Consider the following 26,959-nt stretch of genomic DNA (forward strand, 5'->3'; position numbering starts at 1 on the left):
TACAATATAAATACGAAATATATATGAATAATAAGCCATCACATGATAAACAGAAAACAATTACAAAAAAACATAAATCAATTTTTTATTCCGAAATTTGATCAAAACTCATCAAAGTAATTTTCGTGCAGTTTTGCAAATTCTCGCCCGTCAGTTGGGGGGTATTTTTGACTTTTTCCCACTCTGACGTTCAACGGGTTAAAAAATAAAATTAAATCATGCAAAATCATCTCTACTTCCACGACAAAATTAATCCCCCGTTTGTGGTTCCAGCTGCGGCGATGAGAGCCGCAAGCCGAGGGTGGCCGACTTCGGAGACAGGGCCGAGGACTCGAGCTTCCTCAACCAGCTGCAGAACGGAGTCAACCGATGGATCAAGGAGATTCAGAAGGTATAATCACGCAACTATTGCTTTTACCATTGTACTAGTTTTTTTTTTATCAACAATGAGAGAAATTCAACTGTCAATTCAGGGGAAGATTTAATTTTTATATTTTAAGATTTACTTTGCACTGAAAGAATTTGGGGATTTTGTGTGGAGGGTTTTTTTTGACGAAAGGAAGGAGTGAATCTGGGTCTGGAAGAGATGTAGGAGGGAGGAAGCACAAAAGCCAGCAAATCATTACACAAACGAGTTGTTGAACTCAAGAACTAGAATAGAAACAAATTATTATAAGTGTAGTGGTACGCCACTACACCAAGCGGCGAGGTACCACGCCGTCATAGAAACATTCTGGCCGTTGGCCGTTGTCTAGGTTTGTTTGGCAATATCTGCCATAGCAACCAAAATGTTGGAGAAGCTTCTTCATCTTATAAAAGCGACAGCGGGAAGGAACTCGACAGTCAGTCATGAATTAGCAATCCACCGCACTACACGGACATACCATATCTACGCCCCGTCTCTGTACGGATCACAAATCATTATGGACTCTGCGGGATCACATCAGCGCCCTGGCCCTGGCTCATCTGCCTATCAGGTCCATCGCACCTGTACCCGGAAGACTCCACGCGGCGTCGACTCACTGACCCGCGCTTCGACCACACCATCGCCGTCTACACCTGGTGTCATCCTCATCGCTCCTAGTCATCTCCCAATTCTACTGACTCGGAATAAACGCTGTATCACAACAACCTCATCTTTCATCTACGGGAAAAATAAATGCCCTGTCAGCGACATTTATTTTACTCGGGAGATATTATCAATTTATATGGATATTTCAGGCGGCTAATTAATGCTTATAATAATTTGTTATCCTTTGTGCTATGCATAAAAACCTTATAGACTCTAAAAATCTGAAATAATGATTTGCTTTTCCTCAATCAACACTCCACAAATTATGGACACCATTCACCAATGTCCAGAATAGCCAGACTTGTCAACTCAAGTCAGTACCTTTAATTTTTGGTGTAAACCTTAATAGTATTTAATATTTTATATTGATGTGGCAGAAGTAGTGTATTAACTCCATCAATACCTTGTTCCTGTGTTGACTTGACATTATCTTTATTGGTTATGTGCCCTATTTTTTTTATAGCAGTAATTTTATAATTGTCTTGTAACATTTCTTATTGACGATTGTAAAAAAAGATTGATGATTGAAATGTAGAAAAGATTGGTGATTGTAAAAAAGACTGATGATTGAAGTGTAGAAAAGATTGGCGATTGTAGAAAAGATTGGTGATTGTAAAAAAGATTGATGATTGAAATGTAGAAAAGATTGGTGATTGTAGAAAAGATTGGTGATTGTAAAAAAGATTGATGATTGAAGTGTAGAAATGATTGGTGATTGTAGAAAAGATTGGTGATTGTAGAAAAAAATGATGATTGAAGTGTAGAAAAGATTGGTGATTGTAGAAAAGATTGATGATTCTAAAAAAGATTGATGACTGAAGTATGGAAAACATTGGTGATTGTAGAAAAGATTGATGATTCTAAAAAAGATTGATGACTGAAGTATGGAAAACATTGGTGATTGTAGAAAAGATTGATGATTCTAAAAAAGATTGATGACTGAAGTATGGAAAACATTGGTGATTGTAGAAAAGATTGATGATTCTAAAAAAGATTGATGACTGAAGTATGGAAAACATTGGTGATTGTAGAAAAGATTGATGATTCTAGAAAATATTGATGATTCCAGAAAAGATTTAAAATTGTAGAAACAATTGATGATTTTAAGAATTATTGATAATTGTAGTGTAGAAAAGATTGATTTTAGAAAAGATTGATATCCTATAAACGATTGATGAAAGACGTAAAGGAAAGCATCCTGTAAAGGAAAAATACCCTCGGCATAACATCCTTAAAGTGGACACAGGATCTGTTTGAATCACAAGTTAACTCTTGACAGGCCAAGATGCCAAACAAAACCAAATGCCAAACAAACCAAGCACCTTTCTGTCTTATGGGCTTTTAAACTATACAAATCACAATTATTAATGTTAACTTATGTATTTGCACAGAAATACGTAAAATACTAAAATTATATGTGAAGTATATAAACTATGTAATAAAAAGAGGATAGTAATTTTGGGTACTACCTCCTCCCCCACTTGGCTGCGGGATAGTTAATGTTGTATTATGTTATATTGCAGGTCACCAAATTGGACCGAGACCCTTCCAACGGCACCGCCCTTCAAGAGATATCCTTCTGGCTGAACTTGGAGCGCGCCCTTCACAGGATTCAGGAGAAAAGAGAGAGCGTTGAGGTAAGATACATCGCATGTATATTATTCTCTTAACACAAGAGATACCTCCCAAATACACAATGTATAGGAAACAACAACATTTCTACATGTGAGAAGGGAAGTTTCCACTTTGCAATAAAATCCAAATAAATGGAATATTTCTGATTGCATCCAAAAACTAAATAAGGTTTTTGAAACGTGATAAATTACACTTTCAAATTGTATTATTAAAAACTAACTGACTTGTACCCGGCATTGCTGTGTGGGTTATCCTTAAGAGATAGTCATATTCCATCGCAGACTTTTTTGTAGGCCTTTTTACAATATACAATTCCGTAGTACATTATTTTGATTCATCTCATAAGGTTTAGCCAGCTTTAGCAATGTAGTGCCCGAAAATATATTTTTTATTATGATTATAAAACATCGACTTTCTATAAATATAATATGCATGTATTATATACAGGGTGTATCTGCAAGTACCCGACAAACTTTAACCAGCTATTCCTCAGCACATTTGGAGTAAAAAATGTTATGGGCGCTTTGCTGTCTGGTAACATTTTTTTTCCATTAAAAACAAAAAATAAATAAAAAATCAACACTCTATCACTGTCATTTGCGTTGTTTCTCGCATTCAACAGCTGTTATTAGCAAGTGTGTCAAAAAGTGTCCTCGCTCTTTCGTACACACTAAATAATAATGGTTAAAAATGAGACAAATGGTGCCGTGCCATTTCGTTGTGATTGTAAAAGCGCGCCAACGTAGGTACGTACGTACGTTATTCAACGAAACTCGAACAAAATATTGCCAGATGGGTTTTCAAACTTTGACAAAGGATAAAACATTGGTGACATGTGGTGAAAATATGAATAGTAAATTATTTATTAAAAACAAATGTTACCGGACAGCAAAGTGCCCATAACATTTTTTACTCCAAATGTGCTAAGGAATAGCTGGTTAAAGTTTGTCGGGTACGTGCTGATACACCCTGTATGTAAAACTTTCGGAAGAAATTCTCTAAATTATAGTGAAAACTCTATCGAAATCCAATGCGTAGTTTAGAAAAACTAAGCGCACAAACAGACAGACGCCGATAGCGAATTTATTTTAAACTATTTAGAGATAAACAAATAATATTTGTGATATTAACATTTTGAAATCAAAAATTAAAAGGTTTTGAAAATTGCTCACCTTTCGACAAACGTATTGTAAACATTATTGTCAGCTCAAGTTTTTATTAGATAAATGAATCGTAAACACAATTAACGCATTTCGGCCGGGTATTTTTTGCACTGGCACTACGCTGTTTCCGGGCGAAAACAAAGGTACCGCGCTAATAATTTTTTTAAAATCGCATTATCTTCAAAAATAATCAAAAAATTTCTGCGTAGTTACTCATCATACCCAAGCTATAAAAGTACTTAACAAAAATTGAATATAATTTGAAATGCAACTCAATTAACACCTCGTATGCCGGGACCGCATATGCGCGGCCCATACAACTTTAAAAAAAAAAAAAAAAATTATATGCGATTTTAACCCTTATGTACAAAGAATTTGTATGGAAAACAAGGTCTCAATCGCTTGGGCTATTCTCGTTCTTTAAGCATCATATTCTGGAAACACTTGTAGCTCCTTCGACATCTACATTTTAAATTTTCTATGGGATGCCACTCAACAAAAAATAACTGTCGCAGGTGTCGCATCGCGGTTCTATTTTAAAGTGCCAAAACGAAGTAATTGATCAATAAAACGTAAGTAATGTTTTTTTTATACATAGTTTATTGTTCACGGCATGTGTTTCGGTAAATTTAAAATACGAAAACTCAAAATAACCGACAAAATATTACATCAAAGTATAAGCCATGTTTTCGTGATAAAAATGTTCGTTTTATTTCTAGCTATGTTGGATCATATATTGTGTTATTTGCTTTGTTTCGTATCTCATTTTGCAGATAAATCAATTGAGAACACATACCACAGCCTTCGGTTTGTCCATATTTAGTTAATATTTTACAAAAAATAATATTTCAATGTCCCCCGCGCTAAAAAACTGTCCGAGAAATAATTTGACGTTTCTCCATCGATATTCACGTAAATATTGCCCAATCTCATAACGATTGTACATCATTATGTTAAGAAAACTATTGAGATTGTGTATAAAAGCCCTAGTTTCGTCAATATTTAGTTAATATTTTTTAATTAAATAAATACGAGACATCGGAAACCTGCACAAATACACGTGAACTGTTTATATGTATGTGTGAGAGGCCATCTTGAAATGACATTTGCGCGTGCGCGTGCCTGCGCGCGCAGATATCAACGTTTTTTACAAATTCAAATTTTGTATGGGACGTACAGGGTTCTTAAAAAATACATTATTTATTAGAAATATTTATTTCGAATAATTTTTATTAGAAATATTATTTTTTATTTATAAAAATAGTGATAAATATCACAAAATTAAATCAGTTATATAGGGTGTGCAAAAAAGTCCTAACAAACTTTTTTTTTGTTTAGGTATAAAATATTTATACGCGTATTGATTTTTTTTCTTTTCTTTCTGTCTATAGGAAACCGACCACGTCGTTGCGGAGTTCTACGGATTCACTGATAGCGAGGATGAATCCCTCGCCGGTGATGTAGAACTTCCGTCAATGGTGGAAATGGATGTTATGGATGGAGGATGAGTTGGAGCCTTTGGAGGAGGGGGAGGAGGAGAATCCAGAGGAGCAGACCTTCACCTGGTCCGAGGATTTCTCCACCTTCACGGGTCAGCGTGAGCATTATGCCGTCCTACAGCCTGGCCCATCACCCGACGTATTCCCTCCGACAGTCGCTACATCTCCATATGACGTCTTCTTATGTGTTGTTGTTTATGGTTTTGGTTATTTGTTGAATGTGTGTTATCATTTGTTACTTGGATTTTGTTATCTGTGATTGTAATTTGGTACTGGTTGTTGTTATTTATGGTTTTAAATATTTATTGAATGGGTGTATTTGTGCATTATTTGAATAAAAATGTTTACTGAAACAAGTGCATTGTGCATTTTTGCATTGTTTGAATTTTCGTTTCCATTCATTGTATCTTCCACTTTTGAGGAGGACAGAAACAGTGTCTAAAAATTTGAATATTATAATAATAAATTTATGTATGTGAAAAATGATTTTTTTCGCAGTCTCTCGACCAAAGATTAAAAAAACGTGTTTCATGTACCTGTTCTAAAACTGAAATAAATATGATGATTTTTTTTTCTTATTTATTTTGAACTACACAGTATCTGAATTTAAAAAAAAACGTATTTAAATAAATAAATAAATATTAATAAAAAAATATTAGCAAATTTTATTTTTATTCCTCGAGTCATGATTTTTTTGTCACCCTGTTCTTTCGAACACATCTGTACACGGATGCCGGCGGCCATTTATAGCGGGCGAATTGACAACAATGCAGAAACGTCGCGAATTTTTATAAGGTAACCTCTTACTTCTTTCATTATTTTTGATATAAATTGATTGTGGAAATAATAGATTTGAGGTATCATCAGAAAGATAGTTTTATCTACATTATTTTGATGTAATTTTTATAATATTTCACCCAAGAAAAGTGATGAAAATTAACTTTGTAAGAAATGTCAAATTTTTAGCATTATTTATTTACAGGTTTCTTGTACAAAATAATATTATTAGTAACAACAGTTGTATAAACTACCGAAATCTGGAAGAATTGTTATCATATACTTATAAAATACGACACAAAAATTTTTTAAGTGGACACTTGACGTTTGATTTTTTTTTTGAATAAATGAAAATATTTTACATTTTCAAAGAAGTGTCAATGGCATTACTTCTTCGAAAAAACCTTTGGATTATTTTTTTTCACGAGGGGTGTCTATTCAGGTTTGTGTAGAAATAAAAAAATCAGTTAATTTTCTTATGAATATATTTTTTTTATATTTGTTTGCCGAATGGGAAAATTTTTACACTTTTTTTTTGTTAAAGTTAGCTATTCTGGGAAAACTTGTAACAATATTATCATGTAATATATATGAATAATAAGATACATAATCTGATAAACAGAAAACAATCGCAAAATAAACAATTTCTTTGTTTTTAAACGGATGTTTGACCAAAAGGCAGGAGAGTAATTTCCGCGCGGTTTTTTTCAAAAAAGCTTGGAATTTCCGGGCATTCAACAGGTTAACCTTGTAATATGTTTATTACGGTCCGCGTATCGGTATTTGCTCATAATTCCTTTCTTTAAATACGCACGACATCTCTCACTCGCTTGCACATAGCAGTTGAGTGGGGCGAAACAGAGATATAGATTTGAATCGTGTTTCACGGTCATAAAAACACCCTCATTCCAGGAATTCAATTATTACAATAACAAATAATATACTATCCTTTAGTTGAAATACCGATGTAAACGAAAGGCGCGAAGATAAATATAAAAAAAGACTTGCATTACGATTTGATAATTATGTACATATAGTTGGGACCTTTACAAAGAGATTGGTATATAATATTCATGTAAAAACATTAAATAATTCCGTCTTTTCTGCCATTGAAATGAGGCCGGCGCAAAAGGTAGAACTACGCTTCCCGGCGTTAAGCATCAATCGACCGAACGGGAGAAATACCTTTCCCGGCTGAAATGTGTTAAAAGAACATTCATAATTTTTTTCAAATTGCCGTCGGAACCTTTGGTTTCATAGTGTAAATTTTAATTCTCCTGTGTTGACCGATTGCTATTATGACTCCAGGTTGCCCTGACCCTGGAAATCCTGAAATACGGCAAGCGGTTCCACGCCACCGTCTCGTTCGACACTGATACGGGTCTAAAGCAGGCCCTGGCGTTGGTCTCCGACTACAACCCTCTCATGAAGGACTTCCCCATCAATGACCTCCTCAGCGCCACGGAGTTGGACAGGATCAGGTAATACTTCCTCACCTTCCTTGGCCTGCCGAGTGACTACCTTCAGCCTCGCAATATATCCCGATCGAGGATGCCCTAGTCCCATTGACAAGACGGTTGGGAGCAGTAGGGACTCTTGTGCAGTTTTATTCAGGAGAAAACACAGATACTGACTAAATTAACTATATGAAACCTTAAATATAGAGAATTCGCTGCATTCTAACTATTTCTCAGGTTCATTATTATGTACATTTAAAAGTTTTATTGGTTAAAGTTAGAAATACTTTGTTAATTATGAAAATTGTCCGGGAAACGCGATTTTTTTAACATTTTCATTCTGAAAAGTGTTTTTTTCACATTTATTTATGTCGTATTTAATTATATCATATTTAATAATGTCGTATTTTATTATGTTGTCTTTTTCTATATAATATTTAATTAAGTCGTATTTTAATATGTCGTATTTAATTATGTCGTATTTAATTATGTCGTATTTAATTATGTTGTATTTAATTATGTCGTATTTAATTATGTCGTATTTAATTATGTCGTATTTAATTATGTCATATTTAATTATGTCGTATTTAATTATTTCATATTTAATTATGTCATATTTAATTATGTCGTATTTAATTATGTCATATTTAATTATGTCGTATTTAATTATGTCGTATTTAATTATGTCATATTTAATTATGTCGTATTTAATTATGTCATATTTAATTATGTCGTATTTAATTATGTCATGTTTAATTATGTTGTATTTAATTACATCATTTAGTTAGTCGCAATTATGACATATTTACGTATGTCGCATTTAATTACATTGTCTTTTTCTATGTCATATTTGATGATGTTATTTAGTTAGTCGTAATGATGACATATTTATGTATGTTGCATTTAATTCTGTCGTATTTCAGGTCGGCCGTCCAGCAGATATTTTCCCACCTGCGTAAGATCCGCTCCACCAAGTATCCCATCCAGCGCGGATTACGTTTGGTCGAGGCCATCTCCAGGGATCTGGGACAACAACTGTTGAAGGTATAAACAATTTTACGAGTTAATTTATTGCAAAAATATGTATTTTCTGCCTCACCTAACGCTATCACTGGACGAACAATTCCTAGAAGTGTGACACGGAGATTCCTACGCACCCTTCAAACTTTTTCTTTCCCAGTACTAATCATTCCTTTCACTAAAACGACCCTACACATTGCATCTTCAAAGATGATATAGGCCATCAGCAAAATTGCTTTTCTGTGTGGAGTTTATGAAAAAAATAAATTATTATAAGCAATTATTCACAAATTGAAAAAATGCCGCCTGCGGGAATTGAACGCACAGCCTTTTGAACCCCGCCAAATAATTAGTATTAGGACCGGTTGTTTCGGAGAATTTGAACAATTCATCAAATTTCATCGTTCATTTGCGAGTTCTGTGAAAGTCCTATTCAAGTTCTGATATTATGAGATATCGGAGAACATATGAAGCACTTGTCCGCAGTATCCTGGAATACAGCTCCATTATTTGGGCCCCTTCTGAACAAAACCATATCTTAGAAATAGAAAAAGTACAAAAAAGGTTTATGCGTTACCTGTATATGAAGGAATATACATACTATCCATTCCTGTATCCATCCTTGTTCTTAACAGGAATGCTCGATTTCAATACATTAGAAGCCTGCAGAAAAATATTTTTAGGCAAACACTTTTTTAAGTTAATCTCTGGTACAATACACAATCCGCCTATGTTGAAAGAGGTTAACTTTTATGTCCCTAACAATTATACTCGAGGGAGATCCCATGCACTCTTATATGCTTCGAAAGCGAGGACTTCTGCCTATCAGAACGCGCCAATAAACAGAGCGACTCAACTGCTTAACGATTCTGCATTAGCCATCGACATTTTCAATGTCACCTACAGACAATTCAGTAACTATCTTATAACGCATGTGACAAAATAGTAAAACTGCCTGTGTAAACCTTTTATTTGTAATCTTCTCCATGATATATTGGTGTATAACCGTTTCATGGAGAACATGAAAAAATAAATAAATATTATATCATTATAGGCTAGTTGCTTGAAAGAACTGAAATAATAACAGAACTAGAAAATATCTTTCACAGAGTTGCAAATTAACGTTGAAATTTGAAGAATTGTTCAAATTCTCCGAAACAACCCGTCCTTAGTATTTTTCATTCAACAATCATTGCTAATTAAATTTTTTCACTTGAAAACATCATATTTATTTTTAATTATAATAATTTGTTATCCTTTATGCTATGCATAAAAACCTTGTCTTAAAATATTAGTATATAATCAAATTTATAATTTTATTGGGGCCGTTAAATGAATTTGTGGTACTTTGTAGGTGTTGGGAACCCGACGGCTGATGCACATCCCATTTGAGGACTTTGAGCGCGTCATGGGGCAGTGCTTCGAGGTGTTCTCGTGCTGGGACGACGAATTCGAGAAGCTGCAAGGACTGCTCAGGTAACATAACCTCCAAATACTTTACCAACCATACACTGTTCAGTACAATTTCCCATCACCAACTTTATACCATCTCCTAGAATAAGAAGAAGAATTTACACATAGAAAAATTTACAGAAAGATGAAATGCAAAATTTCAATTATTATTATTATTATTATGATGTGCAGAGCAGGCAGCATTCTGCTGATGCGCTCATATCTGATTTGACAACAAGTTTGCCAGTAATTGAGTTGTTTTAAGTTTGAACTAAGTCCTTTCTTCTCTCCAAATGTGAATCCAATAGAGCTTTGAATTGATTTATATTTGTTGCATGGATGACATGTTATGGGAGTTTGTTCCAAGCATCCACTACTCTATTTGCAAGGAAGTGTTTTCTAGGATTAGATGCAAAAGGCGTTTTGGTAATTTGAAGATTTGTTGGATGCTAGGGCAACTGTAATGTCCAGATAAAAGTCTCCATCAAGTCACCCCTTTCTCTTCTTTCTTGTAAAGTTGGTAATCTTAGTTCCTTGAGTCTATCTTCGTATCGTAGATCTTTCAGAGCTCTTGGTATTTTGTCTCTGTACTCTCTCTAACAGATTTATATCCTTTGCGAAGTAAGGAATTACTATGATTGATTTTTTTTTTTTTTAATAAAGACAAACAAACCCGAGTTACGAATAACCTGACAAAATTTGAAAATCTTGTACTACCACCACAGTAAGCGGAAAATGTTGCTTGTGTTGTGATGGAGGACGGAGCCAGCCGAGGAATTGAACACAATACGCCTGGGTGGGGCCCAAATGCGATTTCAATTCAGCAACCGAGATAAATTAATTAACGACTGCTTTATTTCAACTTGCAGGGACATAGTGAAGAAGAAAAGGGATGAACACATCAAGATGGTATGGCGCGTGTCTCCCTCTCACAAGAAGCTGCAAGGAAGGATGGAACACATGCGTCGATTCCGCCGGCAGCACGAACAGCTGCGTACCGTCATGCTGAGGGTATGTTACGTTCATCTTTTTCTTTCTAATGAATGCTGTAGAAATGAGATCCCTGTGAGAAATGTGGAGAATAATAGAAGAGTATGTATGAATGTTTATGAGAGAAGGAGTGTGTGCCAAGACCGAGTTGTTTGGCGATACGTCTTCTCTGTCTATCCCTGAGGGGAAACGGCGTGATGGTTAGTTAGTTAGTTAGTTAGTTACTGTAACGTGTACAGTCGTAGGCGATATGAAAAAATACATATTGATTAAAATTGATAATAATATTTAGTTAGCATTTTTAGGTACAGCGTATAATCTGAAAATCAATAAGTAGCGAGGTTTCAAACCAATTACAGGCTCAATTAGATACAGATGTCTACCGTAGGTGCTAAGTGTAAGTAAGTGCAGTAAATATACGTAGTTTTAATACCGCTCGACAGATGTTGTGATCGCAATAGGCGAATCAAGAGTGGACTGTAAAAATTAATTGTGAACTTGGAAGTTGACACAACTGTGGTTGGAGGTGGTGAACATGGAGTAAGGAAGGATTCCGACTTACCCCTTTGATGTTCTTCAAAGATGTTGATGATTTATTTCACACACAAGCTTTCATAACATCCAGGTTGGATACTAAAGACACTGAGGGAATCGAATATGGTCACTGCACAGGCCTTCTACCCTGAGTTGATATCAATAACAGGACTGATCACAAAAAGATGTTCACCAAACAGGCCCCATCAATAAACTGGTTTGACAGTCGCTTTTATTGTTGTAAAATGTCACACAAACACAAGGGTGTAGCCAGATAACGATAGGTACTTGTAGGTAAAAATGGGATGGGAATGTGTAAGGAGAATGTTAAAGAAAGATAGTTGCGTCAACAGATGTCGTTAGGTGTGTAGATTTATGTTAGGATATTTAGTTTTAAGATGAATAGGTGGCAGTAGTAAAACCACATGACAAAGACAACATGTCGGCCGTCTAATACCTGCCGATGCCAGCCGATCTACAGGTGAGCGTCGCAGTACGAATTCCCTCCCGCCATAGAATAACTCAGAGCCTCCTATAGAACATACATAACTCCAGTTAGAAATTCATTGTAAATATCTCACGATAATAAACTTACTCGTAATCTGATATGAACCGAAGCAATTATTTAAATTCTCCCTATAATCAAGGGTAGAATACTACAAAACCATTCTCTTCAACTTTAAAACACCGAAATATTAAAATTTCCTAAAGAGGGTTTGTTCAAAACAACACTCAGTTCGTGTCGGTATAACTGTAAAAACTCTACCAGGATTTAAAAATCTGATATTACAAAATGTATTTTGAATTGCAACATGCGCATAGCTCAGAAAACCTCCATCTGCTGGCAGAAACGTAAAGAGCCCCAAACGCATCACTTATATAGATTTAAAAAATCTAAAACATGACAGAAATCAACTGCTCTCAGATACTTTCCAGGAGTCGATAAGCAACCAACCCAATATGTAGATATTGCACAGGGAAGTCTTTCGCACATAACCACTAAAGGGTCAATCCGCACCAAATCATCCAGAAAATTTTGGATTTGTCACCCACCATCTCAGATTTTGATGAAACTTTAAATTTTTAATCCTTCCATATAGATAAGAAAATATACCAAATTTTACCTTCCTACCTCAACTCGTTTTTTTTTTATGGGCAGTTGAAGTTTGGGCAAAATAAGCGTTTTTACATATTCCGAGCACTCCGGAAGAGCTTGTACCTTCAATGAAAAAAAATTGTATCTTTGTCATTTATAGTGCAAATGCAATGAAAATTTTCAATATTATCAAGAAAACTATGCTGATTGCAGAAAAAAATAAATAAACCCTTTACATTTATCTACTTGACTTTAAAAAAATACCAAAAGTAATTTTTTAAGTAATTTTTGGGACGGAAAAGGTACTTTACAAAAAAGCAATATCTCGGGAAGGTACAGTGTTAATGAAGTAATTTTTTTTTTTATTCATATCTACAAATAGCATAGAATCACATACAAAAATAAAATTCATGGCATTTTACTTGCTTCAATAAATAAAATCCATTTTAAACTTTTTTCAAACTTTTTGTAATTTTTTTTTTATTCTTATCTACAATAAACATAGTACAACCTAAAAAAATAAAACTCCTGGTATTTTGTGTGCTTCACAGTGTAGAAACGTTTTTAAAATGAGAAATCTTTATCATACAGAATTGTTCCAAGTTTTTTAAAATCTAGATACAGTATTTGCAAATAAAAAAAGTCAAACTTATTCGGTCCTTTACAACATGCTGGTAAGCTTGCAATGTAAGCTTAAGGCACCAACAAAATAATGTACCTTATTCCTTACCCTGAATGCATACACCATAGCAATATTTTATAACAAGATCAACTTTTTAACTCTTTTCAATACAAAGTTAACTCTTTAAAAAACAAATACAATAAAAATAAAACAGGCAATGTAGGATTAGGTTAAATGAAAGTACATTACAATAATATTGTTTACAAATAAATGTTCAAGTTCATTTTTTACTTTTATTCTTGATCTGACCCATAAGATGGTTGAACTTTTGATCAGCATGATGAACATCTTTTTCAAGAAAGTAGTAAGCTCTTCCTGAACCTTTTGCTGTGGGAGGGTCAACGATATTAAAAATATTTTGTAGTGGAACAAAACAAATATCTTCTTTTTGATGTGGCCAGTAAAAGGATGGAGCTGGGCCAAAAGGATGCATAAACTTGATTGATACATCACACTCGTCTTCATCTTTGGAAACCACAAGTCCAAAAAACCAATGGTTGTCATATACGCAAGCTACATAAGAGTTTGTACAAATTTGTACCATACTTAGTTGCTCAGAGCGATTTCGTTCCCCACTGAAGTTAAAAATCAAAGCATAATCTGAATCTGAACTTATCCTTTTTGTGCCAACTTCATTTTCAGACAGAGGAACAAAGCAGTGGAAACCTCGAGTGCCTGGTATTGTTTTAGCTTGTGAAAAACGCTGCTGTAATTGTTGCCTGCAAGTGAATAAGCTTTCTTTACTCAGCAAGTAAAAATATATATTTTCTACTCTCGACTGACAAAACTTAAAAGTTTTGTCTACAGTTGTGATAGTGTTGCCAGGGCCAAGTTGCAAACTTTCTCTAGTTAGAAGACGTTTTACTGTTCCACCTATTCCATCACAGGGAGATTTCCCATGACTCGTAGCAAAAAACGACCAACATGCTTTCAAGTTGAAGTCTTTTTGATGGTGACACAGATTTAAAAAGTTTTTGCAGTTTTTATATTGCGCTGCGCAACCATCAGTAAAATAATGAACACTTTGAATTTGGTGAAATTTTTGATTTAAAAATTGAGCAACAATTTTTTGAGTTTCGTAAACGAAACTTACATCATGTCTGTTCCAAGTCATCTGAAATTACACACAAGCTTGACACTGTGAGATCTTTGCCAGGCTCTTCACAAGTGTAAATTACCACTGGGTGGAGTGAACAACTGTCTTGCGTCCAGTGGTAACCCTGGACTTCATTCTGGATAACGTAGGAGAAGTTTTCACTGAAGTCTAATAACACAACAGCTTCATTTATCTGAAGCTGTGCTTTTAGGGACTCTTTGAGATATTTTGATTGAGACTTTGTTATAAAAGAATGAGGAAGAAGTTTTACAAGACTCTTCACAAGATGTTCTACATATTCATGAAAGGGAACTGTAACTGAAACCTGCTGTGTTCTATCAGTAGTTACCCATGCACTGTATGTAATTTCATCTTTTTGGTCCCATTCTTCAAATTTTTCTAACAAATGTTTCTTAAGATTTTCACTAGATGTTGAACACTTATCGCAATGTCGAAGCATACAGTCTCTATTGTTCTTTGAGCACACTAAGTAGTCCATTAAATCGTTGTACGTTTCTTCACTGTCACAAGCATTAAGAAGCAACACTACATTTTGATGAATTGCACAAACGCAGACAGAATGAGAGCCTGGAGAACCTTCTGGCACACACCATTTGGGACGCAACCAACAAAATTTCGAAATCCCAATTTTTGAAGCAGGGTATTCAAACTTGAAGGTAGCATAAAGTTCATTCAGGTTACAAAGCAATAGTCTTTTTTGTTCATAAACATTTTTGGTTATGCTAACTTTATCTTTTTTCCCTGGCATAACACGAGAAAATTCATCGTTTTGGTAGAAATTTTTAACCAAAGTAACTGTTCCTTGGTCTAATGGTTTTCCTTTTTTTGGATCAGGTAAAGCAATGATACCATTTTCATTTAGTAGCTCTCGTGCTTTACGAACTGAGTATTCACCAACACTGAATTCTTCAGCAACCTTTTTTCTACTCCACGAAGTTGGAGCGAGAGTTAGAAGCTGAATTCTCTCACGGCGTGTAACTTGTGTTTCCAATTTTTTTTTAACCAACTCAACAAGCCTGTCCATGTCATTAGCTTTTTCTTGAATACATCTTGGTATTTTTGCATCACATTTTACTGGGGAAAATTCTTTTTCTAAAACTTTACTTACTTTTTTCATTAAGGTTGAACAAGCAGAATCTAACTTCCGTTTAGCGTAACTAGACTTACTGTGGGATGGTATTGCATGTAGTTTAAATGGAGATTCTCCAATGTCAGTTAAAGAAGTGTTGATTTCTTGTAAAAAAATTTCTTTGTAACATTTTCAACTTCACTTATGTCTTCTTGAAAAGTGTTAAGCTCTTCAATTTCATTGTTAAGGTTTTGGCTCTTACTAATTTTTGCTCTGCATGCATTACAAATTTTTTGTCCAGGGATTGCTTTATTAGTTACTTTTAGAATGGTATTAATGTTCTCTGAAAATTCCAAGGATACTGTTCTTAAAGTTTTTGTAATTTTCCTTTTGTGGCTTTGGAACGGGTCAAAACAAGCTTTTTGAAATGTTTCATATTTATTTAAGTTAAATATTCTGTGGTGCTCACAAATGTTGAAAACCAAGTCTGTAGATACAAAACTTCTTTGTTGAATAAGCTTTTTTTCAAATTCACTTAACAAATCCACACTCGTTAATTTCTCTGACTTAGTATAACTTTTTTTGTGACATTCAGTACCATTATGTTGTCCCACACTACATTTAACTAAACTTGTTTCGATTAGAGACATTTTAACAACGTACACCATAACATGAAACAACTACTGTATTTATATAGATGATCACTGCTTTGAAGCTGACTCAGAACTAAGCATGTCAGAGGAAACAAAGCATGTAGTATCCTGCAAACTTAGTGATGAGGCAGATAGTAATTTTCATGTTCTGTCTTGTTCTTGTTGCAGATACATCATTTCCATGTAGTGACTTGTCTCTAGGACTGTTTCTTTGATATTAGTCCATTCATTCAACCTATATTACTAGCTATATACCTAAACTATAACTTGCCCAATTACAAACTAAAAATAGATATAAAAAAAATCACAAAAAGTTTGAAAAAAGTTTAAAATGGATTTTATTTATTTTTGTATCTAGATTTAAAAAAACCTAGAACAATTCTGTATGATAAAGATTTCTTATTTTTAAAACGTTTCTACACTGTGAAGCACACAAAATACCAGGAGTTTTATTTTTTTAGGTTGTACTATGTTTATTGTAGATAAGAATAAAAAAAAATTACAAAAAGTTTAAAATGGATTTTATTTATTGAAGCAAGTAAAATGCCATGAATTTTATTTTTGTATGTGATTCTATGCTATTTGTAGATATGAATAAAAAAAAAAATTACTTCATTAACACTGTACCTTCCCGAGATATTGCTTTTTTGTAAAGTACCTTTTCCGTCCCAAAAATTACTTAAAAAATTACTTTTGGTAATTTTTTAAAGTCAAGTAGATAAATGTAAAGGGTTTATTTATTTTTTTCTGCAATCAGCATAGTTTTCTTGATAATATTGAAAATTTTCATTGCATTTGCACTATAAATGACAAAGATACAATTTTTTTTCATTGAAGGTACAAGCTCTTCCGGAGTGCTCGGAATATGTAAAAACGCTTATTTTGCCCAAACTTCAACTGCCCATAAAAAAAAAACGAGTTGAGGTAGGAAGGTAAAATTTGGTATATTTTCTTATCTGGCCAACCGTTTACAAGCCGTAAAAGTAGGAAAAAACCAATCAAATTATGCAACCCTTTCATCTGGAGTACCCCAAGGGTCCGTTCTGGGTCCACTACTCTTCATCCTCTTCACAAATGATGTCGCTAAAATAATAGAATCATTCGGCCTTCTATCTCACTGCTACGCTGATGACCAGCAAGTTTACTTTTACTGCTTACCAGAAGAAATAAACAGTCTAAAAATTCGTATAACTGAGTGTATAGAAGCAATTACTCGCTGGATGACCTCAAATAGATTGAAACTGAATCCCACAAAGACTGAGTTTCTGTGGACTGCTACAAGCAGACGTCAGCATAACATTGAAAACTCCCCAATAACCATTTCCGGAAGTGACATCACTCCAAAAACGTGCATCAAATTACTGGGTGTCAATCTGGATGCTAATTTTTCCCTTAAAACTCAGGTGAACAGAACTGTAAGCACGGGGTTCTTTCAATTAAGGCAAATTAAAGCAGTGCGGAGAAACCTGCCAACAGAGGCGACTAAATTGCTAGTCAATTCCTATGTTGTTTCACGTCTAGATTATTGCAACGGAATATATGCAAGTCTCCCTAAATGTCAAATCAACAAATTACAATCCGTTTTCAACGCCGCGGCAAGGCTTATCACCGGAGTATCTAAATACTCCCACATTTCAGAGCATCTCAAAAATCTGCACTGGCTCAAATGTCCTGAAAGAATCCAGTTCAAGGTATGCTGGATGGTATTTAAGTCACTTAACGGAATGGCTCCGGCTTATTTATCAGAATTGTGTATTCCAGAAGATTCCAACTCCCGACAGTCAACCCTTAGGTCAGCAACGTCATCAGCTATCGGAAGGTTGAAGGAACCAAAGCGCACACCAGATACTAAGTTCGGTGAGCGTGCTTTTGCCGTGTCAGGACCTAAAGCCTGGAATGGACTGCCACATGATTTGAGAATGATCGCAGACTCGACAGAATTTAGGTCTAAACTTAAAACGCACCTTTTCAGACAGTCGTATCCATAATTTCATAAATAAATAAATAAATAAAAATGATAACAAACTAACAATTTGTAGGCTTTTAAGACAGTTAAAATACATTTAAATTAAAATAAAAACTATAGCAGACTTAAGATCATGCGACGACCAGTGTTTTTTGATATAGTGTCCTCTGCGTGCAGTTCTATCTTTTATAAGCATAAACTTTTTAATATAAGTGTGTTTGTTGGAAGTGACTTGCCAGGTAAGTATGTTTTGGTATCATTTCTAAATAACAAATGTAGATCCTAGGAAATAAATTGTACAGCGCCCTTGAGGTGATTTTTCACAAAAACGGCGCTCTACAAATTATCCAATTATTATTATTATTATTATTATTATTATCTATATGGAAGGATTAAAAATTTAAAGTTTCATCAAAATCTGAGATGGTGGGTGACATGGCCTGGATGATTTGGTGCGGATTGACCCTAAAGCGATAGCTACAACTTGGGATTCCAGGAATGGGTATACATAGAGATAGCAAAATTTCGTTTTAACTAAAAACGCGTAAAAATATTTATGTTTCGAAAATAGGGCATGTATAAGTTTTCTTTGCGTTTCAAGGCATTTAAAAGTGTTTTCAGTGATTTCTATTTCGCGAATTAACGCGAAAAACGTGATTTTGGCCGTATTTCAGCTAAAATATTGTATTTAGCGAAATAGGCGCGAATTTCCCGAAAATACCGGGTATTAAAATAATATGTGAGAATTTCAAAAAATCGATATTTACATAACGATTTTTTATAATTTTGTTACTATTTTATGTGTAAATATTTAATATTTTTGTACTGTAGGCTAAAATTGCTTTTTGACATTAAACAAATTGTGCTAAATAAATTACGCCTATTGATGTTAATCGCAATCTGCATTTATTGTGTTTTTGTTCGACTTGTACTTAGAGTTTCCTTCCTTATTAATTTGATATTAAAATTAATTATTTATAATCTTTCACATGGAAATACTTGCAAATGAAGGTTAAACATATATTTTACCAAAAATACTTTAAATATGCGCTAAAATCATTCAGGAAATACATTTTTTTCTATTTTGCTACAAAACGCTAAATTATGCCTCAAAATGCATTAAAACGCTAAATTTCCAATTGTTAATGCTAAAAAATCTGAAAATTAATGCTAAATTTTGCCATCTCTAGGTATACATATTCGCTGGTTTACACAACTTTTTAATTTGCAGGTTTTGAGGCCTCGTGCCCTAGCCCCGGCCACCCAAACCGTGCCCGGAACTGAAGTGATCGCCCAGGGTTCCATCCCAATGGACGCTGCTGATGCCAACGCCATCTCTGAAGTAAGTTCATATCTTAGTTTATGCGATACCTTTACATGTGAGAGATACTGCCCATTATTGTATACCTCTGACTTTCTCTAATATGTATGTTTGGTCTGCCTAGGTCAACTTGGCGTACGAGAACGTGAAAGAAGTGGAATGTCTGGACATCTCTAAGGAGGGATGCGATGCCTGGGACGCGGCCGTGCGTCGATACGAAGATCGCATCGGTGAGTGTATTTTATGATGGACTTCAACACAATTCTGTGTCAGCGCAGACTCCCTGCTTCATTCATACAAAACCTTCTGTTAGTCGAACTCTTGACAGGGTCAGATTAAAAAAATTGGTTCATTTGGGGTGTCGAGTTTATGGGATGCCATTTGTCGAGGTCTTGGTGGCGGATTTATTTATTTATTAAACGCCATAAAAGGCTTTTACAATAATGTGATACATGAGATTATAATTACACAGTGGTACATAGGCGAATATTAGTAAGAACATTAGAACGTCAAAAGACGTAAATATGATAATAGCGATCAAGACATTAGAACGTCTTTTCACGTAAACGCGCGAGATTTTACAAAAATCGATTTATTTCCATCCCTAGTATACGGATTGCCATGATTTAAAAAACAGAGTATCGATAATGAATAACGCTACGCGTCTGTATTCAAGAATATCTATGGAATGTAGAGGTGCATTATCTAAGTCAATTGGATCTGTCATCTTGTTCGTTCATAATTTATTGCGTTTCTAAATAATTTATTAAAAATATTTTAGTTTGGACGGTTAATATTTTGAGGTGACTAATAGTTTTTAATTATATTCCTTCAATATATAAAGTGTTATTTCTTTATGATACTCAGAAAAAAGTACATTTTTCACAGCTTTGAAATAATGGTCAGCGATTTTTACATATTTTTGACGTTTTCAGAAAATGTATATTTAGAAACGCAAATATTTACGTATAATAATACAATACGATAGTGAATTTCATAATCTTTCCAAAACATTTTTTAGAATGAGGCTACGTTTCCCCAAACGTGAGTTATGAAGCTTTTAACAAAACTCGTAAATATCACAAAAATTTTCACGTTTTGACAGTTCGCAAAAGAACACAAAGTAAATAAAAGTCTTTGTCTGAGAGGTTAAGAACACAACAATATGTATACAAAACGACATTGAATGTGATACAGCTAAAATTTTCTTAAGGCATAGAATGCTACAATAACAGAAAGCACTTCATTTAAACAGGATAAAATATACAGAAAAGGTGACTTGCCAACAGATATAATCTAGCAAAATATTATAATAGCGCAAATAGTAGTGAGTTTATTGTTACAATCAAATTTATCTCCACTTGGCCACTATGGCCGGAGTGTATGGCAAAGTAGCTACAACAATTCAGGGCTGTCAGAGACTTGACAATTAAAAATAACATTTTTCATTAAAATAATACATTCGTTAGCCAACACTATAAGACATCTGAAGCAAGCAGTTTATATAGATGCTATACATATACATTTCACATATATGTATATATGTGAAATGTATATGTATAAGAACACCATACATATGTTACACATAAAGAAGAACATGTCAGTATGATGCAGTACAAACAGACATTTAACATTTCACAAACATATCAGTTACATTCACAACCAAGTATTTTTGCCTTGATGCAAGACGGTGAGATTTTGAAAATATCAAAAAGGTCTGTATACGTGTTGGCAGTGCGGTGAAAACGCGCCAACGGTGAATGATACAAATAGTTAGTGCTATGATTGTCACTGTGGAAAAGGTGGTGGAGTTGAGTTGATTTAACAGGGACACGAACATTTATAACACTTAACATTTGAGGGCAGTCTATGAGATTGTTCAGTAATTTAAAAAGTATAAGAATGTCATTAATAGTTCGCCGGGTAAAAAGAAGTGGTAGATTTAGACCAGATATTAACCTCTCAGACAAAGACTTTTATCTACTATGTGTTCCTTTGAGAACTGTCAAAACGTGATAATTTTTGTGTTATTTACGAGTTTTGCTAAAAGCTTCATAACTCACGTTTTGGGAAACGTAGCCTCATTCTAAAAAATGTTTTGGAAAGATTATGAAATCCACTATCGCATTGTTTTGTAATACGTAAATATTTGCGTTTCTAAATATACATTTTATGAAAACGTCAAAAATATGTAAAAATCGCTTACAATTATTTCAAAGCTTTGAAAAATGTACTTTTTTCTGAGTATCATAAAGAAATAACACTTTATATATTGAAGAAATATAATTAAAAACTATTAGTTACCTCAAAATATTAACCGTTCAAACTAAAATATTTTTAATAAATCATTTAGAAACGCAATAAATTATGAACGTACAAGATGACAGATTCAATCAGCTTAGATAATGCAACTCTACGTTCCATAGATATTGTTGAATACAGACGCTTAGCGTTATTCATTATCGATACCATAGACATATGAATATTAGTAGACCTGCCCTAAGTGATTAAAAGCGTATTATCCCCACTCCCCATATCGGTTCCATTGGAACCGGCTGTGCTGGCGTATGGCCTCAAGTGAAATTTGAAAACGTGACGTCATCATTCTTGTGCGAACTATGGTCGAGGCATCATCGGTTCATTTTACAAAATAACACGGCAAAATGTGGACTTGTACTATGAAAACTTGTAAAAATAGACGTGAAAAAGAGAATAAACCCAATTGTCGTATTACATTCCATATATAAGCATTATTTTACTTTATTTTAAGCATATTCACATCGTATAATATAGATCAGTTTTAGAAACATATTATACTATCACATCGAGAAACGTCTGGACGCGAAACACAAAGCTGGTTGGTTGCTGGGAAGTAAATTATGAACATTTATAAAAGTGTCTTAACTAAATACTTAAACGAAATATTCGACTCTGAAAATACAACCGAATTTTATTGCCGAATTTGGACTTCGCAAATTTGTTCATAACGTGGCGAGTAATTTGCGCTCCCATGTAAAAATGTCTATTCATTCGAAAGCAGATTTTACTTTTAAGAAGTAAATGGTGATATTATAATGCGAGATGCCTATTTACTGTCAGATTGATTTATTGACGAATCACAGTCAGCCTTACGCCCTTCGTTCTTCAACAGTTGATTTTACCCCTCGCCATTATCTTCTCGTCTATTAATTCCTATGTCTGTGATCTATACTCTGTTTTTTAAATCATGGCAATCCGTATACTAGTGATGGAAATAAATCGATTTTTGTAAAATCTCGCGCGTTTACGTGAAAAGACGTTCTAATGTCTTGACCGCTATTATCATATTTACGTCTTTTGACGTTCTAATGTTCTGAGTGGTTAATGTATTGTAGCAGATGCGTCTTTCCACGGGATTGGGAGAGGCCGGTGACTTCCCATCGCCTTACATCGCTGACCTTCAGATTTCTAACCACCGTTCATACCTTTCCCCTCCCCAGAACCTCCTCTCATTTCTTTCCCCAAGGATGTCATAAGATGTCATGCCCTGAGGGACACTATTTTGCTGTGTGGAGTGGAGCTAATGATATGTACGTGTTCCAGATCGCGTGGAAACTCGCATAACGGCGCACCTGCGCGACCAACTGGGCACAGCGAAGAACGCCAACGAGATGTTCCGCATCTTCTCGCGCTTCAATGCGCTGTTTGTTCGTCCGCACATTCGGGGGGCAATCCGCGAGTACCAGACGCAGCTCATCCAGCGCGTCAAGGATGACATTGAGGCTCTGCACGAAAAGTTTAAGGTGTGTATTTAATAAAATTAATTATTGAAATATAATGATGCCGTAAATGTCCAACGCTTTTGTCAAAATTTGCTTCAACAGTCAAATTTAATTGATAAAAAGTTAATCCGAAAACAACTTGAGTTTTTGCACTATGTTAATAAATACAGATGTATTTAAAAAAAATTATTTTATGATTTTACTGAGGATTGAACCTTCCTCCCAGGGCTGGTTCTTAACTGTTGTGAACTTATAAATATCTTAAAACATTTAAAAAAAAATGGTTTGACTGAGGATTGGACCTCCTCCCCTGGAATCAACCACTCTAACTTGTAGCAGTTTTGCTTGTTGAGTACCTACCGTACCGGCAGACAGCATTCTCAAGTTGCCGTCTTGGTTTGCGAACTAGTCTGAAGAGCGCTGTGCAGCGTTGGGAATTTGTTCCGTCAGTTGTGGCTAGATTCTCGTGTGACAAGGAACGGTGTTGAAGACTTTCCGACCTTGGCGGACTTAGAATATACGTAAGAAGCCCTCTAAATTGAGATTGATATTTTATACTTTAGTTTCTTAGGGATTACTCTGATAATATATAAATTTGTTCAGAATTATCTAATTCTGAGCTGGCGCCCATTTAATTCTTTATAGCATCATTTATCCATTCGCAATTTCAACTGTCATGACTTGCATTATTTCAACTATCGAGATTATCTATCTCGACACGCCTTGAGATTTAAACCTTTTATAATGAGTCTCTTGCTTATTTTTTTTTACTTCCTAGAGCAATGTGTTTAGTAACCGCATTTTATATAATAAATGTTATATTTGTTATAAGAGTTTTTTGTATTACTGGTGTACGCATTTATTCTACCCACATGCAACATCGAGTTTCCTTTAGGGAAGTAATTAATAATATTGGTAAGATATTTGCTACAAACTGAGCCAAATCCCGATTGGGTAGAATCAACATTTATTTCCTATATTAATTGCAGTAATGTCATCCAATTTTGGAGAAATGCATCCATGCATAATGCAGCAACATCCGCGTGTATATGCGTGATTGCCACCAAAAGTTGATAGAATGCATTGTCATCGATAAAGAGTCTGTCTGCCGAGTTGCAGCTCGATCGGATATCGGGATGTGCGTTAATTTTTTGATTTGAATTTGACTTATTAAAAAATAATTAAACATACTATTTTCGGTTGTCGGTGCATGGGTAAGTAAGCAATGTGAAATATTCCTGCGTAATGCATAGTTTATTGAACTTAAAATGTTTGCGAGAATACAGCATTCACAAAGTAGCTAATGATCTTTATTTGCCACTTTGTGGTTTTTGTTGTTATCGCTTTTAATAATGCCCTATTGGATTGACAGGTCCAGTATCCGCAGTCCAAGTGTTGCCGCCTCTCCCTGGTGCGAGATCTTCCTCCCGTCTCCGGCTCCATCATCTGGGCCAAGCAGATAGACCACCAACTCACCACCTACCTGAAGAGGGTCGAGGATGTGCTGGGTAAACAGATGCTTTTACACGAGGGAGTACAATTATTAACACTATATGGTCGGGCATTTTACCGCCAAATTGGGGGCGAAGCGCGAGTGTTTTTTTAAATTTTAGCGCCAAAATTTTAACTTTTCGCAAAATATTCATATCTTATGATCTATTTGATATTTTTCGATGATACTTTCAGTGTTTTACTTTAAAAAGATGTCTCTATTTATTTACTTAGAAATGTATGTGTAATTTATTTTTTTATGAACAAAAACTTTCTACTTTCTTGGGAATCATAAAAAAAAACAGTATTTCACAATCGAAATAACATATCGAAATTTATTCATACAAAATTACAAGATTATTTAGAAATTTTCAATACATATAAAAAAAAACTATAACCTAATAGTGCTTCAATGTGTGAAAGCGTTCGAAACACTTTCCTTTATGCAGGGGCACATTGCAAAACTTGCACATGTACCGCGTTTCACTGCGTAGTTTGTGAGCGGAACATATTATGCGACAATGATTTTATTTTTTTTGTTGTGTTTCAAACTCATTGTATTGAGAGGTAGATAGATCGGGTACCGCCGACAATAGAAAACACATGACTCCGCACCCCTTGTTTACAAGTTTCCTGCTCCTTACCGCTTTGCGCAACAAAACGAGTAAACTCGTCTCCCGCGTCTTACTGTAAAAGGGCGTATGACGAGTTTCTCGTTTCCCGCAAAGAATGTGTTAAGCATGATTCCCTCCCTATCCACTCATGCAACATTATGAACTATTTTTAATTAAATATATTTTGTGTGTTGTCTGCAGGAAAAGGTTGGGAGAACCACATCGAAGGACAGAAGCTGAAGGCCGACGGAGATTCTTTCCGTCTGAAGTTAAACACGCAGGAAGTGTTCGACGATTGGGCGCGAAAGGTAACCTATAAGCTCATAGGGTGGTCTGTTAATCTATATGCACATTTTATAGTCAAACTGACGAGGATCTAAATTTAGTTTTATTTACATTTACATACTTGAAGATAAAATCACGTGTCACTCGAAGGGGGTCACTAGGGTACCCCATATATCACCGAGCGATCCTTTTGCCTTTCCAGTAACACTCAGATATTATCTTTTTTTATACCTATCTTTTTAACCGAACATCGCCCTTCTTCGGCCAGCATCATTAAAGGCCAAATTACACCTGCCGAGTGCTCGGCCGAGTCACTCGCTTTGTTACTTGGCCGAGCAACTTATTGGAGAGTAGAGGTGATCACATGTTGAAGAGACAGTGGGTAGTCAGTTCATTGAGATTAGTTTAAAGTGCTATTAGCATTGTTTCGCGATGGAGGAAAAGGGGATAAATTAAGAGAGTTATACAACTACATACGTCAGTCACACACGCTACTAAAAAATCGGACTCGGCTAATCCCACTGACCGAACGAGAGCGAGCGAAGCGCCGAGTTGAATTTGCAGGTGGAGGCGGTACTTATTCGACCGAGTCATTGGGCCTTGTTTCTATCCACTGAATCATATCACAGCCTTAATCGAATCTACAAAAATCGCTACCACTGAAAATGCTACTACTATCGCACAAAACTCTCGTTCGGGGGATGTGTAATACTCCCTTGCTCCGTTGCGGATAGATTAAAAAGCATGTTTTTTATTTCTTGTTCAGGTCCAGCAGCGCAACTTAGGCGTGTCGGGCCGCATATTCGCCATCGAGTCTGTGCGCGCCCGCTCGGGCAAGGGGGGAAATGTCCTCAAGCTGAAGGTCAACTTTCTGCCGGAGATCATCACGCTGTACAAGGAAGTCAGGAACCTCAAGAACCTCGGCTTCAGGTGAGAACGCCTTCAGCTTTACAGTTCTCATGTGATAAAACAGCTTCACAACTAGCTAGTGTTTTTGCTAGACTTAAATGAGTGTATTGGACAGCCATTCACACGCATCGGCTCGAGATGGATAGAGGGACAGCCGACCGATGCACCGAGTCGATCTGTCCGTCGCAGGAATACAGGGCGGATCCGTGTGTGAATTATGCGCACTAGAATCTCTCTGTGGAGGTGAACCTATACACTAATGACATCTGTTGAAGAAATCTGAAATATTAACACATGAGCCATCTATGTTAGCCAAAAATAAACACTTTGACCTCTGTGCAGAAACGGGCGATCTGTTTGATAGATTCTCCTATCTTAACAAACGGATTGCAATCT

At 35.2% G+C, this 26,959-nt stretch overlaps 1 protein-coding gene across 1 annotated transcript in view; it reads left to right on the plus strand.

The window, feature by feature from the left end:
- The window catches only part of Dhc64C (dynein heavy chain, cytoplasmic), a 164,518-nt gene that overhangs the window by 10,061 nt on the left and 127,498 nt on the right, over positions 1 to 26,959 (plus strand). Inside the window, exons 4-15 of the mRNA XM_089644258.1 lie at positions 274 to 391; positions 2,596 to 2,709; positions 7,455 to 7,627; positions 8,527 to 8,647; positions 9,978 to 10,099; positions 10,945 to 11,086; positions 19,414 to 19,524; positions 19,628 to 19,733; positions 23,086 to 23,285; positions 24,637 to 24,772; positions 25,571 to 25,677; positions 26,421 to 26,584. Of these exons, the coding sequence (XP_089500384.1) occupies positions 274 to 391; positions 2,596 to 2,709; positions 7,455 to 7,627; positions 8,527 to 8,647; positions 9,978 to 10,099; positions 10,945 to 11,086; positions 19,414 to 19,524; positions 19,628 to 19,733; positions 23,086 to 23,285; positions 24,637 to 24,772; positions 25,571 to 25,677; positions 26,421 to 26,584 (1,614 nt within the window). The remainder of the gene's footprint in view (positions 1 to 273; positions 392 to 2,595; positions 2,710 to 7,454; positions 7,628 to 8,526; positions 8,648 to 9,977; positions 10,100 to 10,944; positions 11,087 to 19,413; positions 19,525 to 19,627; positions 19,734 to 23,085; positions 23,286 to 24,636; positions 24,773 to 25,570; positions 25,678 to 26,420; positions 26,585 to 26,959) is intronic.

The sequence above is a fragment of the Hesperophylax consimilis genome, chromosome 20 (assembly GCF_061612785.1).
Source record: "Hesperophylax consimilis isolate HC1 chromosome 20, BYU_Hcon_1.0, whole genome shotgun sequence".
NCBI lineage: Eukaryota > Metazoa > Arthropoda > Insecta > Trichoptera > Limnephilidae > Hesperophylax > Hesperophylax consimilis.